This window comes from Xiphophorus maculatus, chromosome 1 (assembly GCF_002775205.1).
Source record: "Xiphophorus maculatus strain JP 163 A chromosome 1, X_maculatus-5.0-male, whole genome shotgun sequence".
Taxonomy (NCBI): Eukaryota; Metazoa; Chordata; class Actinopteri; order Cyprinodontiformes; family Poeciliidae; genus Xiphophorus; species Xiphophorus maculatus.
This window is the reverse complement of record NC_036443.1, coordinates 23,543,905-23,558,898: the sequence shown is the minus strand read 5'-3', so window position 1 is coordinate 23,558,898 and position 14,994 is coordinate 23,543,905. Positions and strand designations below refer to the sequence as shown.

Genomic DNA, 14,994 nt, shown 5'->3' with positions numbered 1-14,994 from the left:
TTCACCAATGTGGGGCAACAGAAAACTCACACAAAAAAGCCGATAGGACAATCCATAAAAAGATGAGCAGCCCCAGGAGAAATGGCTGTTCTAAATGTAAATAATTGTTAATCATGTGGTCACAGCAGTGTGAGTGGTGCCAGCTTTCCTGATTTGCAATTGTCAGAAGCATATGATCAGATGGAGTCCCACTATGCCATCTAATCCAGAGGCAGTCTGGCTTTAAGACATGTGATACAGTTTTTACACTCAGCCAAGCTGCACGGGAACATTTGTCTCTCAGTGCTCGCTGAGTGAGGAGGGACTCAGCGAGAGCCGCTGCTCGGAGGCTGCCTCTCACTGGAAGGATGCGGACGCTGGAAGAAAAGATTCCAACACAGTTAATTAAGGAGCTCTCCACACGTGCTTGTAAAATGCGAGAGGGTAAATGAATTCAGTCACTGGGAGCAGCTCCTCAAGGTGAAGAATTGAAAAGCTTTAAATTACTCTTTTCTCCCCCCCTGACACCGGCTTGACGGTTATTTCTGAATCACTGGACTGTTGCTATCAAAGTGTGGAGCGGGGAGGCAGAGTCAGTGGAGTTCCCTCCTCCAGCCAAATTCAGAGTTCCTAGATGGGATCAACATAACCGGGAAAATGGATGGATTTACAGAAAACTGTTGAGATTTTTGCACACTATTTGTTGGGTTGCACAGGTAAGAGCCTTTATTTAGTAGTTTTTGTTTGAAAAACATAAAGACCTGAAATTGGCAAGATATATTTCTGAGTAATGCCTTTTTATTTTATGAATTTGCAGTTTAAAAATTGCATTATATGTCCTGTGAGAACAAAGACATTTGAAAAGTGAAAAGATGTACAAAAATAAAGTGGTTAAGTACAAGTAATTTAATAAAAGTGGTTTAATAAAAGTTTTATTGTCAGTAAAATGCAGCATCATAAAAAAATTGACTGTAAAAACCCAATTTTCTTTGATAAAAATAAGTGCTTTTATAAAAGAATGTACAAAACTACATCTTACCGATGAGAAACAGTCAAGTATCATGCTTATGCGTCCAGAACCATTCCTCTGGATAATTTTTTTTTGTTATAACTCAAGAGCATGGTGAAACATTACAAGCCTTTTTGATTCCTGTTAACACCCTGTCACTGTCACATTATTCTGGCAGCGAGAGAAAAGGCTCTGCAGCTGGCTTCTTGCAAAATCTTATCTTTCTTTAAGTTTATTTTTTTTAGTTGTGAGGCAGAGGAGCACAGCTCAGGAGTTGAAGGAAGTCAGCCTGTCAGGGGAAATCTGTGCTGCATGGTAAAAAAAGTCCTCAGGGATCACACTACATTTGCTGTGCTGTGGCTTGCGGACAAGACAGGGCAAACTGGGAAGAAAAAGGGAAGAACTCATACTTATATAATCCTAATCATACATCTGGATGACTAAGAAAAAAAATCCACTGTGGGGGGCACAGAGGCCAATCACAGGAAAAAAAAAAGTGGCAACTGAGTGTGATTTGTGTTTGTGTTGAGCGCAGGATGTCTCAGGTAGGGAACACGATGTCTGCTGTGTTGATTCCACCTCTGCTGGTTCTCAGCAGATGTGTCCTGTCATGTCCTGGCTGCTCTGCCTGTGCCTCTGGGTCAGTATAACGGCCATCCAGCTGTGTCAGGCCACCTTCTACGACACCATCCAGCAGCATCCTGGGACGAGGCCTGGCCGGACCACAATTCACACGATCGGTGAGTCTTTATGTGCTTTCTCCTTTGCTCTGGTTGTTAAAACGTGTATTGTCATTTTCCTATTATCTCTTTCAATTCATGTGGATTTCTTATGTGTTTAAATAGAAAGCGGCAAGCCAAATGTTTTGCTATAACTCATAAAGTTATCGGCGTTATTCATTGTGCTTGACAAGACACAAGCGTTGAATTTTAACTTTTGCCTGAAGCAAATGGCTTCCTATTTAGAGAAGTATTGTTCAAAAATCACGTGTGGGTCTAAATGTAAGGAAATGAAGAGGATCTTTTGGAGCATTGATATCAGTCTTATCTTCACAGTGTATGTTGCTTTTCTTTGATGTCCTTGCATTCTGAGTAGTGCATGTACACTGGAATAAATTGTGGGTCATTGGAAGTGTCCAATGACATCAGAGTCTCATTTGTATAACTTTTCTATATAAATGAGATTTCAATGAGATTCAATTTCTGACCACCAGAAATCGAATTTCAATGATTCAGTAGAGCTGCTTTCAATTTCAAGTGTCCAGCAACCCAAGTTGAATGTAGCATCTAGACTTTATACTGTGAGATTAAGTAACATTATTATTGAGTCATTATCGTGATATTTTAGTTGCAATTGTGTTGAAGGCAATAAAGCAAATCCTGGAAAGGCAGTAGGAAATGTTTTCCTATGCCAGTGAAATGAAAAGAAATGTGTAAAATTGTGACGGGGGTTTTACAGAGACTCTTTGCTCTCCTACCTAATTTAGGAGGCCAGATGGATTTCATGAATTAGATCAAAATTATTCCAACTTTAGATATTTTAGAGCAGCTTCTTCATAATAACAAGCTGGTTTATCAAAAATAATAAGTTTTTCTCAACTTCCAAAAAGTTGTACTGTTTTTCTTATTTAAAAACCACCAAAGTTGAAATATGCAGCTGCTGCTTATTTCAACTTTGCTGCAATGATATGTACTCCTTTGTTAAGTCACTGCCATGGTAACACCAAAGTGTGCTTTTGATTGGTTAAGTCCCAGACGACAAGTTCTCTTCCATTATCATTTGCTGCACATACAGAACCAAACTCTCAAAAAACTTTTTTTTTTTATATAGGAATTTGTTCCTGTCCAATTAAGAATCAGGGTTGATAAACCTATTTGGACTGCAGCTGCATAAATATTTGTTTGCATCATACTTCAGGCCAGGCTGTCTGTGTTAGACTAAAGCTGTGAGACGTCATTATATATCTTCTAATCATCTTTGAAATGTGCTTTGCTTCCTCCAATAACTTTTTGAGCGTGCCCTCATTACATTAATAGCCCAGTTCTGAATCCAGAGTGAAACTGAATCCAGACGTTGAAACCTAGAGCAAAAGAGACTGATCAACATCTTAATAACCAGTTTGGTTGAGTTATGAAGAATCATATATTTAAAAGTAGTTGATATTGGCTATACATTTTTACACTTGGGATTTTCATTAAGATTTGCATCACATAGCTGGAGAATTTCTATTCAGAAGATCACACAGATAGACAATGAATTCCCCTGTGCTTTCCTTCTTGAGCTATCACAGTTGATATTCATGCTAGACTGCTCTCTCTCAATTTGATCTGTGCGATTGTGCTCCCTGTGAAATTGCACTGAATGAAAAATGACCAAAGGATTGCAGACAAACTTTTGTTTTTCTTAGGCAGGGACGTGAGGCCCTCGTCATGGTAAATAATTATGAACAGCACTCGGCAGAGGAGACGAAGCTGGATGCTGTCAGAACTTCAAAGGCTGATGTAGCTTGCATATGTGTGTGTGCAGGTCCTCTGTTATTTTGCACCTCAAGCATATCAGCAAGAGGTCTGTTCAATACACTCAATATTGTGAGTCAGAAGACTTCCTGTTCCAACACCTTCATTTTATAACTGGCATAGATGTGTGTTGGGAGAAGAAAAACGTAGCGGGAGACACTCACAAATAGGATATCGCCTCAAAAGTGGTCTCCTGTCAACAAAGGCAAATTGAATTAATATTTCAAATGTGCATTCAGGTAAATCTTTGAGAAAAAAAAAAAGCCTGTTCAATTTGAACAATTTGATTCCTTCAGGATCTTCAGTTACGGAAAGTGTAAATGCCATGTCATTCCATTTACCATACTCTTCACTCTTGGACAGATGAGATGCCAGCTTTATGAGAGGAGGATGGGGTGGCTGTCTGGATTGTTTCTGACACTGGGACATTTGTTCTGTGCCGTGTGTGTTGTGCGCCTGGTGGATTGGTGGGAGGATTGGGGTTGACGGGTCATGAATTGGTGGCAAGAAGGCCATTGGTTGCAGACCACTGGGCCAATCATTAAAGGCAGCAAAATGCCACAGGTTCACGGTGGCTGGTATTGCCAGAGGAAATCGAGATTACAGAGGGCGAGAGATCAGTCGTGTCCTTGCCAATAGAAATTTAGTTCCACAGGGAGATGTATCAAAGTCATTCATCTGTAGTGTTTGGGTGAACTGCTAAATTGTGACAAGGTCTGTGAACCTTTTAAAAGCTTTGGAGATGATAGTTATTTATAAGGAATATTTATTTTTATTATCTAGATATTCTCAGTCACATTTCTAATATAAATTTTGCTCTTACTGGATGCCGTTACAAGCAAAGTGTGCCGGGAAGTCCATTAGCTAGATGACCCTAGAGTAGGTGCTTGTGCATGCTCAGTGATTCGGACAAGGTGCCCTGCTTTTCACCCTGCAGCCTTGCTTACAGATTGCTGCCTGCCACTCTCTGTAAGCTTTGGGCTGTTTCTCTGCCTTCCTGGTGCAGCCAGTGTTGCTCTCTGCGGCATGATTCAGAAGGTGCTGTATTTATTCAGTGCAAAGAGCGTGAACAGTGCTCAAAAGAGAACAGATTGTGCGTGTCGGTGCACTCACAAAGTGGGTAGAGACGTTGCTTTTGGGGTCGCACATTTCTCGACCCTCAAACATGTGCAGAGGAAAACACAGATGGTCAATTTTTCCTGACTGAAGCACTGACTTAAAAAAAAAAAGAATACACACAAAAACTCACTAGAAAGGTGATTTTAACCATAAACACGTCCGCTACAAACCAAAAATACGCTGTATGCAGAGTTGACAAATCACATTTTTATTTGTTAAGGAGGGACACATTCTTTACAAGTATAATTACAAATATTTCCTTTATGTGTAAGCAGCAGTGTTTTACCCAAAAAGAAACAAAGCTATTACTGATGCAGAGCATCATGTGTAGGTGTTGGGAGAAAGGACAACAACAATAGTGGCTGCCTGAGGTGGCCTTGCTCCTTTGTGAACTCCCATCCACCAACAGTTGGCTTTGTGGGGTCAAACTGTTCATAACTGAAAGGTCACTGATTCACAGCTCAGTGCATTTTACCTCCCACCTTGCAGTAGCTGTAAAAAAGTATAGCTTAGAATGAACATTCATAACAAGATGAAAAATGCAGAGCTCTAGACCCGAGGAAGCAAGCTGGCAAACCCCCAAGTGTGCATCATTTTAAGGTTTAATTCACGGACACTTGAATCACATCCATATAATTTTGTAACTATTGTTATAAAGTTTCGTTCATGATTGTTGAAGTGTTCTGTTAAAAAATTATACAATGAAACCAAATATTTGCATAAACTACATAAAAAGAGAGACAGGTATTTTTTTTCTCATTTTCTGACTTTAAGTGAGACTAAACTTCTCCTGTTTTTATTTTAGGTGGGATAACAGAACAATTTCTGTTTCTTAAATAACAGATGAATAAGAGAGAGAATTCTTATTGTTTCTTTAAAATACTTTTTCATACTTTAAACAATTTAAAGCCCAGATGATGAGATTAATGCTTTCTGAGCTTCTGATCTAAACAAAGGCACATCTATTAGCCACATTCAGCCACAGATTATGACCTCAGGAAAAACATGATACCGTTTTAAAGATTTATGTGCATAAACCACTGTGGTGCTTTTCAATTAGAGTTCAGTTTGAACTCAAATTCATTGGAGGTTAGCTGTCAGCTTCAACCCCCAAGACCAACTAATTTGGTTTCATAATAATTGAAGACACTAAGCTACAGCATGCTAACTGTTTATAACATAATCAATCTTTGGTAATCTTACAAATGTTTTAAAAAAAAATCATATTCTATTATGCAATTTATCTAATAAACTGTGTATTATAATACCATAGTTTATTTGTGCCTGCAGAGAAAATGCCTAGAGATGCACTGAAAACCTGACCAGTGCCTGAAGTCACCTGACTCTCTGCATGACAGGTGAATGTCTGTCAAAAATAATAAAAAAAACTTCAATCTTTTTCTGATCGGTGAAGGTATTATACTGAGCCTAAGCAATGGTAGGTGGTACTGTCAAGAAAACCTTTTGGGATAAACACTCATTCAGGCCACAAGAGAGCAAGAGGGAGTAAGACTTTCAGCAGGTAACAGCAAGGATGAAAAGCAAAGTTACTCTGTTTTCACCCTTTGAGCTTTTAAAATCTGTTATGGAAAATGCAGGATTTTGAACGTTGGCAGCCCTTCTGCAGCTCAGAACAGAATAAAGTTAAACAGTTTGTAGAATATGCATTTGTAAATACTTTTTTATGTAATGGTAGCAACACTAACCTTTGTAAAGGCAATTAGATGCTAAATCGAGTTTTAAAACGTATACTCCATACTCATGTTGTGTGTTTCAAACAGTAAAATGAATGTTTTATAAAACAGAAAAAAAATATACAGTATATATGAAAATTTATTGATGTGTATAACATAGTTTTGAACAGAAATTGGAATAATCAGAAGTCAATTTTGGCAAGTAAGAGCTTCACAAAACCAGTGTAGAACCATTTCAAAATCTGATTGGTGCATCTTTAAAAACCACTCATGTACCTCTTTCTGAATCGGGACATGTTTTTTATCTGTACGCCAACAAAAGAACCACTCACTGGTAAACCTCACACTGAAACAAACATGAAAAATGGATTTTCAGCTGTCACAAACAAAGCTTGTATCTGCTCCACACTGTTTTAGACACTGACAATTTAATAGCCTTATATAATGCATCCTGGAGGCACATTATTTTGACATACATCTTCCTCCACCCCTCCCCTGGACCTCTTCTCAACCATGCTCCCACTAGTGTCACTGCGGCGCCAATGGGAAGAGGCATTCAGCCTGAGCCTAGGGCCTCTCCACAGCTGGAGCTGAACAAACCCACTTTGTCCGGATGCTGTTAAACATGTTCCTGAGAGAATGAAGAACTGTTATCCATTAAGTTACTTATCAGGACAATCTTCTACAGGGCTTTAAAAAGATTTCCCACTTTAAAAGACTGAAGTTAATCTTTTTTTTTGTCATCATTTCCAGCAGTTATGAAGTATTCATGTATTCTTTTCTGCTTGCCCTAAAAATATATATATTCTAACATGAATTAATCGTAAGACAATCAGTAGCTTAATTATTACTGTATGCTCAGAGCTACACAAGTAGATTTTACACATTCTAGTATTTCCCATTTATTCACTCTTTCAGGATGTGAATTATTCATAAGAAAGATCTCCTCTAAGCTTGTGGATATTTGTTTAAACAGCATGTTTAATTGAAGTCTTTCAGCCAATTCGGTGTTGGAGCTATGAGTTGCCGTCATTTATGTGCAAAACGATTTTTTGTGGCCCACAGCGTAATTAATTAGCCAGCTTTCACTCTCTGAGACTACACCAGATGCTTTTTTTTAATCATTATTTTTAACCACAGCTAAAGTCTCAGTGTCTCAATAACAGAGGTGTTGACAGCAAGAACAGTTTATCAGCTCTCAGGCATGTTAAAGACTGTGTTAGTGTAAATAATTTTATAATAATTTTGTGTATCATTCTAACTCATTTCACTCTGAGAACTACGAAAAAATAAAGTGCAGTCAGGCAAGCATTAGATTAACGATATCGATACGGGCACATAATGACTACAAAAAGGCAAAAGCCTGATTCCAATGATGCTATAAAAAGATTGAATTATGTCTTCTGCATGTATTACTCCATGCAGAGAAGTTTAGATCTGATGTGGAAAGAAAGAGAGAATGTTTACTACTTGTCTAATGTGTCTCTGGGTTGGGTCTGTGATGGTCCAGTACAGTGATGCCAAATCCTCAGTTACGAAAGCAGCTGTTGGATGTCCTAAATCTCTCTAGACTTTGCTAAATGACATCATCACTTAATTTGCATAATTGACCACGTGCAAGTAATTTATAATAGATGCCTTGGGAGAAAGGAATAACGTCATAAATGAAATATAATGTGAGTAATGTAAGAGTTGCCCAGGATACTGAATCACATTCTTACCGTGTGCAATAGTGCAATTACAAAATTGCTTTAATCCAGTAGTTTGTAGGCTAAAATATTTTTGTTGTGCATGCCCAGATTTGCTCTCCATGTTACAACATCCTGAAGTTCAGCAGTGTTATTAGGATGATTGTGATGGTTACAAATGCAGGTTATTTAGATTCTATCATCTCAATATTCATCAATAGAATCACAATGTCAAGTTTACTAAAATCAAGTAGACCTATTAAAAATGTTTAAAACTAACTTTATTCTTATGCCTCTTCTTTTTTTACTGTAATATTTCATGTGTCTGTCTTCATCAAGGCTTGTGTCTTAAAGAAAAGATCCGAAGCTTCATTTTTATTTTTTGTTTAAAGTCCCTCTTCGAAGAAGCTACAAGAAGTCACAATACAACATGAACATTTTCAAACTGATTATTTTTAACTTAGGCAGAGTGACAAATTTATGATAAAGAGTAAGGTTATAATAACCCAACATGTGAAATTTCGTTGCAATTGTGGAGTGAGGTGTGAACATCTGCTCTAACTTCAGCTGGGAGGGATTGATTAGCTGAGGAGGACCAGGCTGCCTGTGACTGCTTTGGATGAGAGAGAACCCAAACAACAGGAAATGTTGCTAGATTAGTCAGTGATCAGTGTTTTTGGAAAAAAAATCATCATTTGAGGGCTCTGAACATACATATAGCACAAAACTGCTAATAGAAAATAGAACTAAAGGCAGCTGATTTATTATTCATAGTAATTTGTGAAGTAGACTGTTTAAGCTTGCTGAATATGCTTTTAATATTAAACAACAAGGAGACAATGGTGCATTGCCATGGTGATGTCCATATTTATTAGCAGCAATGCCAGTGAAATAAGTGTAAAATAGACTTTGTTTTTATCTCCTTTTTTTCTAGTTTGAGCAGAGTGTCAGTGACGTTTAATGTTGTAGTTAATTACTGTTCATTTCTCTGAGCACTGAATATTATGACATATCACTAGTAATGCAAGTGTCTGTTGATCTTAATAAATCTTGACTAACAAAAACAGGCTAGTCTAAAACTGTCATTGTTTCCAACGTTTACTTGATAGTTAGATAGATTTGGATCGGGGACTGATCTGAGAAAGCTCTACTTCAGTCAAAGAAATGTAATAAAACATTAGATACATATTGCTTCCCTTACTTTGATGCTCTACAGAGAGGCAGAGCATTGTTTTTATATTTAAATTCACTGTGCGACTCTTGTACACACAAACTGGAAAAAAATGAATGACATGATTATTCATTCCTACAGCATCTTTGACCCATCCTCAGTGAACACACCGTGACATCTTTTAAATCCTTGTTCAAGGCTTAAATAGAGTTCATCCACACACCACTACAGTTTGAATGATGTAACCCGCAAGCAAAGAGTTGTTGCACTAAACCATAAAGTTCCTTAGGAATAGACAGCTTGCAATCACAAAATTAGAACATTAAAGTTTGAAGTGCATGAACTGCCACCTCTGGCCTAATATTTCTCTAAGGCATCATTAGGATTGCATATATGAAAGACCTACAGTATAATGAAGAGGAGAGAGACACATTTTGCCTCAGAGTGACGTTGTTAGTTGATTCTTTCAAACCACTTTGTGTTTCTTGGGTGTAGGAAAAGGAGCATCCTCCTGGGGTCATCAACCAGAGTTTTGGGTGCTGGTTTTGTTTGTAATTAGGTGCAGTTTTCTAAATATCTTGCTGTGACATTTTACATAGCTCAAGGATAATTGACTCTGAAAACCTGAATTCTGATGGAAGTGCTCACTTTTTGCTTTAATCCAGAAATAGTCCAAAACAAAGCTCAGGCGTGCACACAACAGCAAAATGATTTTGCTCCTCTTAGTGTTCTGGAAAGGTAGACATATTTATTTGTGACTGCAAATGAATCTATTTTTTCAAAACAGAGCTTAAGGGTATCGTTAATATTTCAGATTAATTAGTAGATAATGATAATAAGTAATTATCATACAGAACTTAATTGCTGTGAGTTTGAACAGAGTTTCGAGCAAATACAGAATCCTGTTTTCAATCTCATCCAAATAAAATATATTTGAGGAAAATACAGTTTTTATATTTAGAACTTTTTTGGTCCTACTGTTGTTCATCGTCTGCTAATGCGAATAAATCAGACTTTAGTCTGACATTTAACTGCATTTATATTTAATAGATTAATAATTACATAATTAGGAAGCACTAAAAGGCTTGTTTTTACTTTTATACACACATTCTTAAAGTGTGGAGTGAAAGGCCCAAAGGACTGCAGCTTAAATTAAAAATGAAAAGCATGTTTATTCCATAAAGCAGGGAAAATATAAAAGCTAGATATCATTGTGGCTTTTTAAATTTGCAGGAGGCCCAATTCTCTAGGAAAAGTCATCAGTAGACACAAGTCAAGGTTGGCTTAACTTTCTGATATAACATTTTCAAACAGTGAGGACATATGTTATCACTTATTCAGGGGTAGCTTTTGTTCTAACGGGAAATTGTTGAATTAAAGAGCAGCCGTGTTCACACATAAACTCAATACTATTCAAATTAAGTTCTAATTTTGAAACTGCAAATAAAATCACCATCACGTTACTCGTTTAGTCACACGTAAAACAACCCAACAAAAACACAAGACCATTTAGTAAAGCATCCTTGCTGTTTTCTCTTATGATGCAAATTATTGTAGCCCAACACATTGCAGACTACCAACAAACTCCTACGTTGCTAAAGCAAGACTAGCACTAATGTGAGTCATTGTAGTTTGAAAGTGAACACTGAAAATGTCAACAGATTTGAGAAAAGGCAGTACTGTTAAGAACTGTAACTCTTCAGGCTATTTTCACAGTTTAACACGCTGGGTTAAAAAAACACCCTTTGTGATGAAAGAGATGCTTTGGTTATTTTGCCGGTTGCAAACACGTGAGTCCAGCAGAGCATACAGGATCGGAAGGCAAGATGCAGCTCTGCTCTACTCTGGCAGTACCATTGTAGCATCTTGTATTGTTTTTTTTTTCTTTAAAAATGGCAACCTTTAAGTGAATGCAATGCTCTCATATGCATTGACTTAAATTAAGAATTTAGTGATGCTGTTTGCACTCAGCTTTGTTACTTTTTTAACGGATTTAGTCCACACAGAGTTTCTTAAAAGCTACATTCTTTGGCTTTGCATGATTCTTTCATGATCCTGGTGTGTTTGCTTGTCTTACTTTTCTACCGTATGCTGGCAAACACATTTGGTGTTGGAGTGTCTTCTGACTCTTGGTAGCGCTTTAACACTTCTAAGTGCTTTACATGAGAAAATGTAAAGCAGCAACTAAAAAAAACCTTATATTGCAGTGGCATGATAGGGGGAAGCAAAGAAATGTTGGAACACAGACCAAAATTAATAATGTCACAGTTAATATTATTGAAGATTTTTTTTTAACCTCTATTAAAAGGAACTCAGGGTTTTAGCATTTTTGCAGTTTTCTGGAGTTTATTCCACATAAACGGAGCATTAAAACTGAATGCTGCTTCTCTCAGTTTTGTTCTGATTATGAGGATGCAGATGGAGTAGATTTGAAACCAAAAGACCCGACTGGTCTGATTTTTGATACCACTGCATATCTTTAATGTATTTTGGTCCTAAGCCACTCAGTGGTTTATAAACTGGATAAAGTATTATAAGATCTATTCTCTTATGTAAGAAGCAAATATAAAGACTTTGGAACCGGAGTGATATGTTCTGTTTTCTTAGTTTTAGTGAAGATCCGAGCTGCAGCTGTCTGACGTTATAGGCAGACCTGTGAAGATTTTGCTGCAATAATTAATTCACCTAAAGATGATTAATCCTTGAAATGTTCTTCGGGTGACTAAAAAAGCCAATTATGATTTAAAATTATAAGGCCAGCAGAAAATATTTAACAATTATCAAGGTAAAAATTATTTTCACATTTTTACAAATTATACTGAAAATGCAGTCACCCAGTCCACCTCTGTACAATTAATTCCTGTGTAAATACGGCTAGATTTCAAATTATTTCACATGACAAAGCTTTTGTTTTCCCTGATATAAGCATAAGCATTGAGAAGAATATCTTCGTACATGAACAATTGGAGCCAATTTCCTAATTTTGGATTTCCTCATCTGGAAAACAAATTCTTTTGAAACCAGAGTTGTGGTTGACGGATCATTTCATATGACTTTGCTATTGTGAAAACCTATTTTGAATGCTTGGCAGGAATGTGAAATTCATTATCATTACTTAGACCTCATTAAGCTGGAAAGAAGCATCTCAACTTAATAATTGGTTCCAAGGGGGGCGTAGTATCAGAAATAAGCAGAGTAATTAATATTGGGTTTATCGGGCTCTATGGAAGACTTCATGTTTTTTTTTTCAACCCTTAGTGCACCATAAGTCTGCTAGCATATTTGCACTACAGATCCAATTACCTTTTCTGCAGAGACTGCGGCGTACATGTGTGGAAAAAAAGGGACAAAAGTGTCAATATTACATTCTGGCAAATATGAGCAATATGCTGGAGGTGCTGACTGAAAGCTTTGACATTGTAAAAAAAGAATGAAAATTACAAGAAAACGTCTGGCTTCAAATCTAAAACTGTAAAACTGTAATTAAACTGCAATCAATGAAACAATAAGTCACTTTCACAATGTCTAATTTAAAATGTCTAGCGATGTATGTGCTAAAATATTCCTGTAACATACTACAGTATAACATATGGTTCAGCACTTCCATGTTTGCAGCTGATCATCATCCTGTGACAACCATGCCATGCTGAATAGAATATCTGTCATGTTTGCCCCGCTGATCAGAAGTCTTGTATAATTATTACCTCTTACTTTTCAGACTTCATGGCATAAATCCTAAAAAGTTATTAAATCTTTGCATATCACACACATTCGCTTGGCAGCCATATTTGCTCTCCGTGTGGAAGACCAGCAATCACATCAGAGTAAAGCAGCCACTCTCTAAAGACTCTGTGACTTTGCTCTCAGTCTGCTTCCTTTTCTTTCTGCTCAGCATATCTCTTTCATCAGAGCAGGCGATCTGAAAGCACAAAAATACAATTTTGACACATTTACTAGTCAGGGGAAAAAGGGCCATAGATGGAAGGACAGGAGCAGCTTGACATTTGAAAATGAATGACATCATACTGACAGGGGATGTGTTTTTATGTTTTTCTTTTCCTTGTTTTTTTTTTGTTTTTGTTTTTTTTAGAAAGCTGCAGAGCAAAGACATCCAAAAAGAGAATAATGTAGATAAAGTGTCTTTGTTCATTTGTGTTTAACAGACATGAAAGCTGCAAGCGGGACTGCTGCTCTCCGCTGTTACACTCAACAAGCCACACATCCCCACCATGAAAACCAAACAACCACAAGACTTTTTCCATTTATGAGTACAGCTCCTTGAGACACACAATAGCATTTTGTTAGCCTTGATCAGGGCCAGTTTTGCAGTATACTGTGCTTGTGTTTGTGCCTATGCAAGACAATGCGCTTTGAGGCCCCAATGCAAATGAGTAACTCTTTCCATATCCCCCTATTTGCTGATTCCTCTGTTGCATGCAGTTTTGATGCATCTTAAAACAACACCAACTCTGCTCTGCGAGTAGTCATTTTTGCATTTCAATAAAGCATCAGCCAACCTTGGCCCAGTGCACAGGACCAATCTTACGGCCTCCTCGTGTGACACGCTGTCAAAACCAGCAGCCATATATCAAGAATTTCTGCATTTTTATTTGTCATGGGCACTGCTCTTTCAGAGTAGCAACGGGTAGTTTTCTGTGCCTGCAAATTGTTTTAAAGTTTTCTTTTCCTGAATTGCACTTGTACATGAAAGTGTAAACTTCGACTAGTGTAAAAATATGTGTTAATGCTGGCTTAGTCCTAGCTCTTGGTCTATAAAAAGGTTTCTCATTACCGAGGTATCACCCAAAAAGTATCTCATGATGGCTAAAGCATGACATTCTCAAGGCGTTTGGAACACTGTCGTTGCAAAACATACAAATTGCATTGTTTATAGACATATTTTTACAGGGTTTTTTTTATGATTGTTTTTGTTCCAAGTTTGAAAACAAAGCAGTTTCTTTTCTCATCACTTATCACAATTAGCACAACCACACACCCAATTAGCAGAACAATGTAGATTCTGCGTAAAATGAAACACTTTTGAGAAACAAAATACACTATTTTACAAAAACTGTTTTCTCATAATCTTAAACACATTGTCTAACACTGCTCTTTTAAAAGTACTGATTATTGAAGTCTAAAGCACATTTAGCTGTTTGAGATTTTGTTGATTACTGTGTCCTATGTAAAGGAAGTAAAACAATAAATTCACCAAACACTACATAAGGCCAGAAAACATGGAAGTCAGAAGAGAGTGATACATTTCTCCACACATTTAGAACAAAAATGCTTCACTCCTAATTTACTTTTATAGTCAGCAGCATGCAGGAAAGTTTCTTCATTTTTAATGGATGTTTCGGTTTTTGTTTTTCACAATTGCTAAAACTCTGTACACCATCCTTTAATTCAAAATTCAAAGTCTGAGAACACATTTATTTCTTTAATCGGTCTATTGGTAAATCCATATCCTCCTTTCACTTAAATAGTGACACTTTCCTCCACAAAATCAATAGTTTGTACTGGAGATTGCATTTTGAGCTTATTTGAAATTGGGATTTCTAATTACTGAATTTTAGTTTGTTTTCATTTTCCTTAGTTTTAGTATGATTTTAAAAGCTTTTTTATTGTATTATTATTACAATTATTTCACTGGGAAATTCCCATCGAGATTAAAAATCTTTTTTTTTCCAAGAGAATCCTGGCCAAGATTGGCAGCAAGATTCAGAGATCACAAAACATTGAAGGCAAAACAGCCTTGTGTTCCTGCCAAAAGCAAAGATTTCCTTCCAAAAATCACTAAAAACAGCCTTAAAAATAT

At 37.0% G+C, this 14,994-nt stretch overlaps 1 protein-coding gene across 2 annotated transcripts in view; it reads left to right on the top strand.

Annotated features, from left to right (window-relative positions):
• Window positions 1-288: 288 nt before the first annotated feature.
• The window catches only part of LOC102225710 (protein FAM19A1-like), a 35,918-nt gene continuing 21,212 nt past the window's right edge, over window positions 289-14,994 (top strand). The window contains exons 1-2 of one of the 2 annotated variants that reach the window (XM_005801718.3): window positions 289-695; window positions 1,587-1,728. In XM_005801718.3, the coding sequence (XP_005801775.2) occupies window positions 1,587-1,728 (142 nt within the window). In that variant the 5' untranslated portion in view covers window positions 289-695. Of the gene's footprint in view, window positions 696-1,583; window positions 1,729-14,994 lie in introns of both variants that reach the window. The other variant, XM_023330777.1, reaches the window with a different exon arrangement.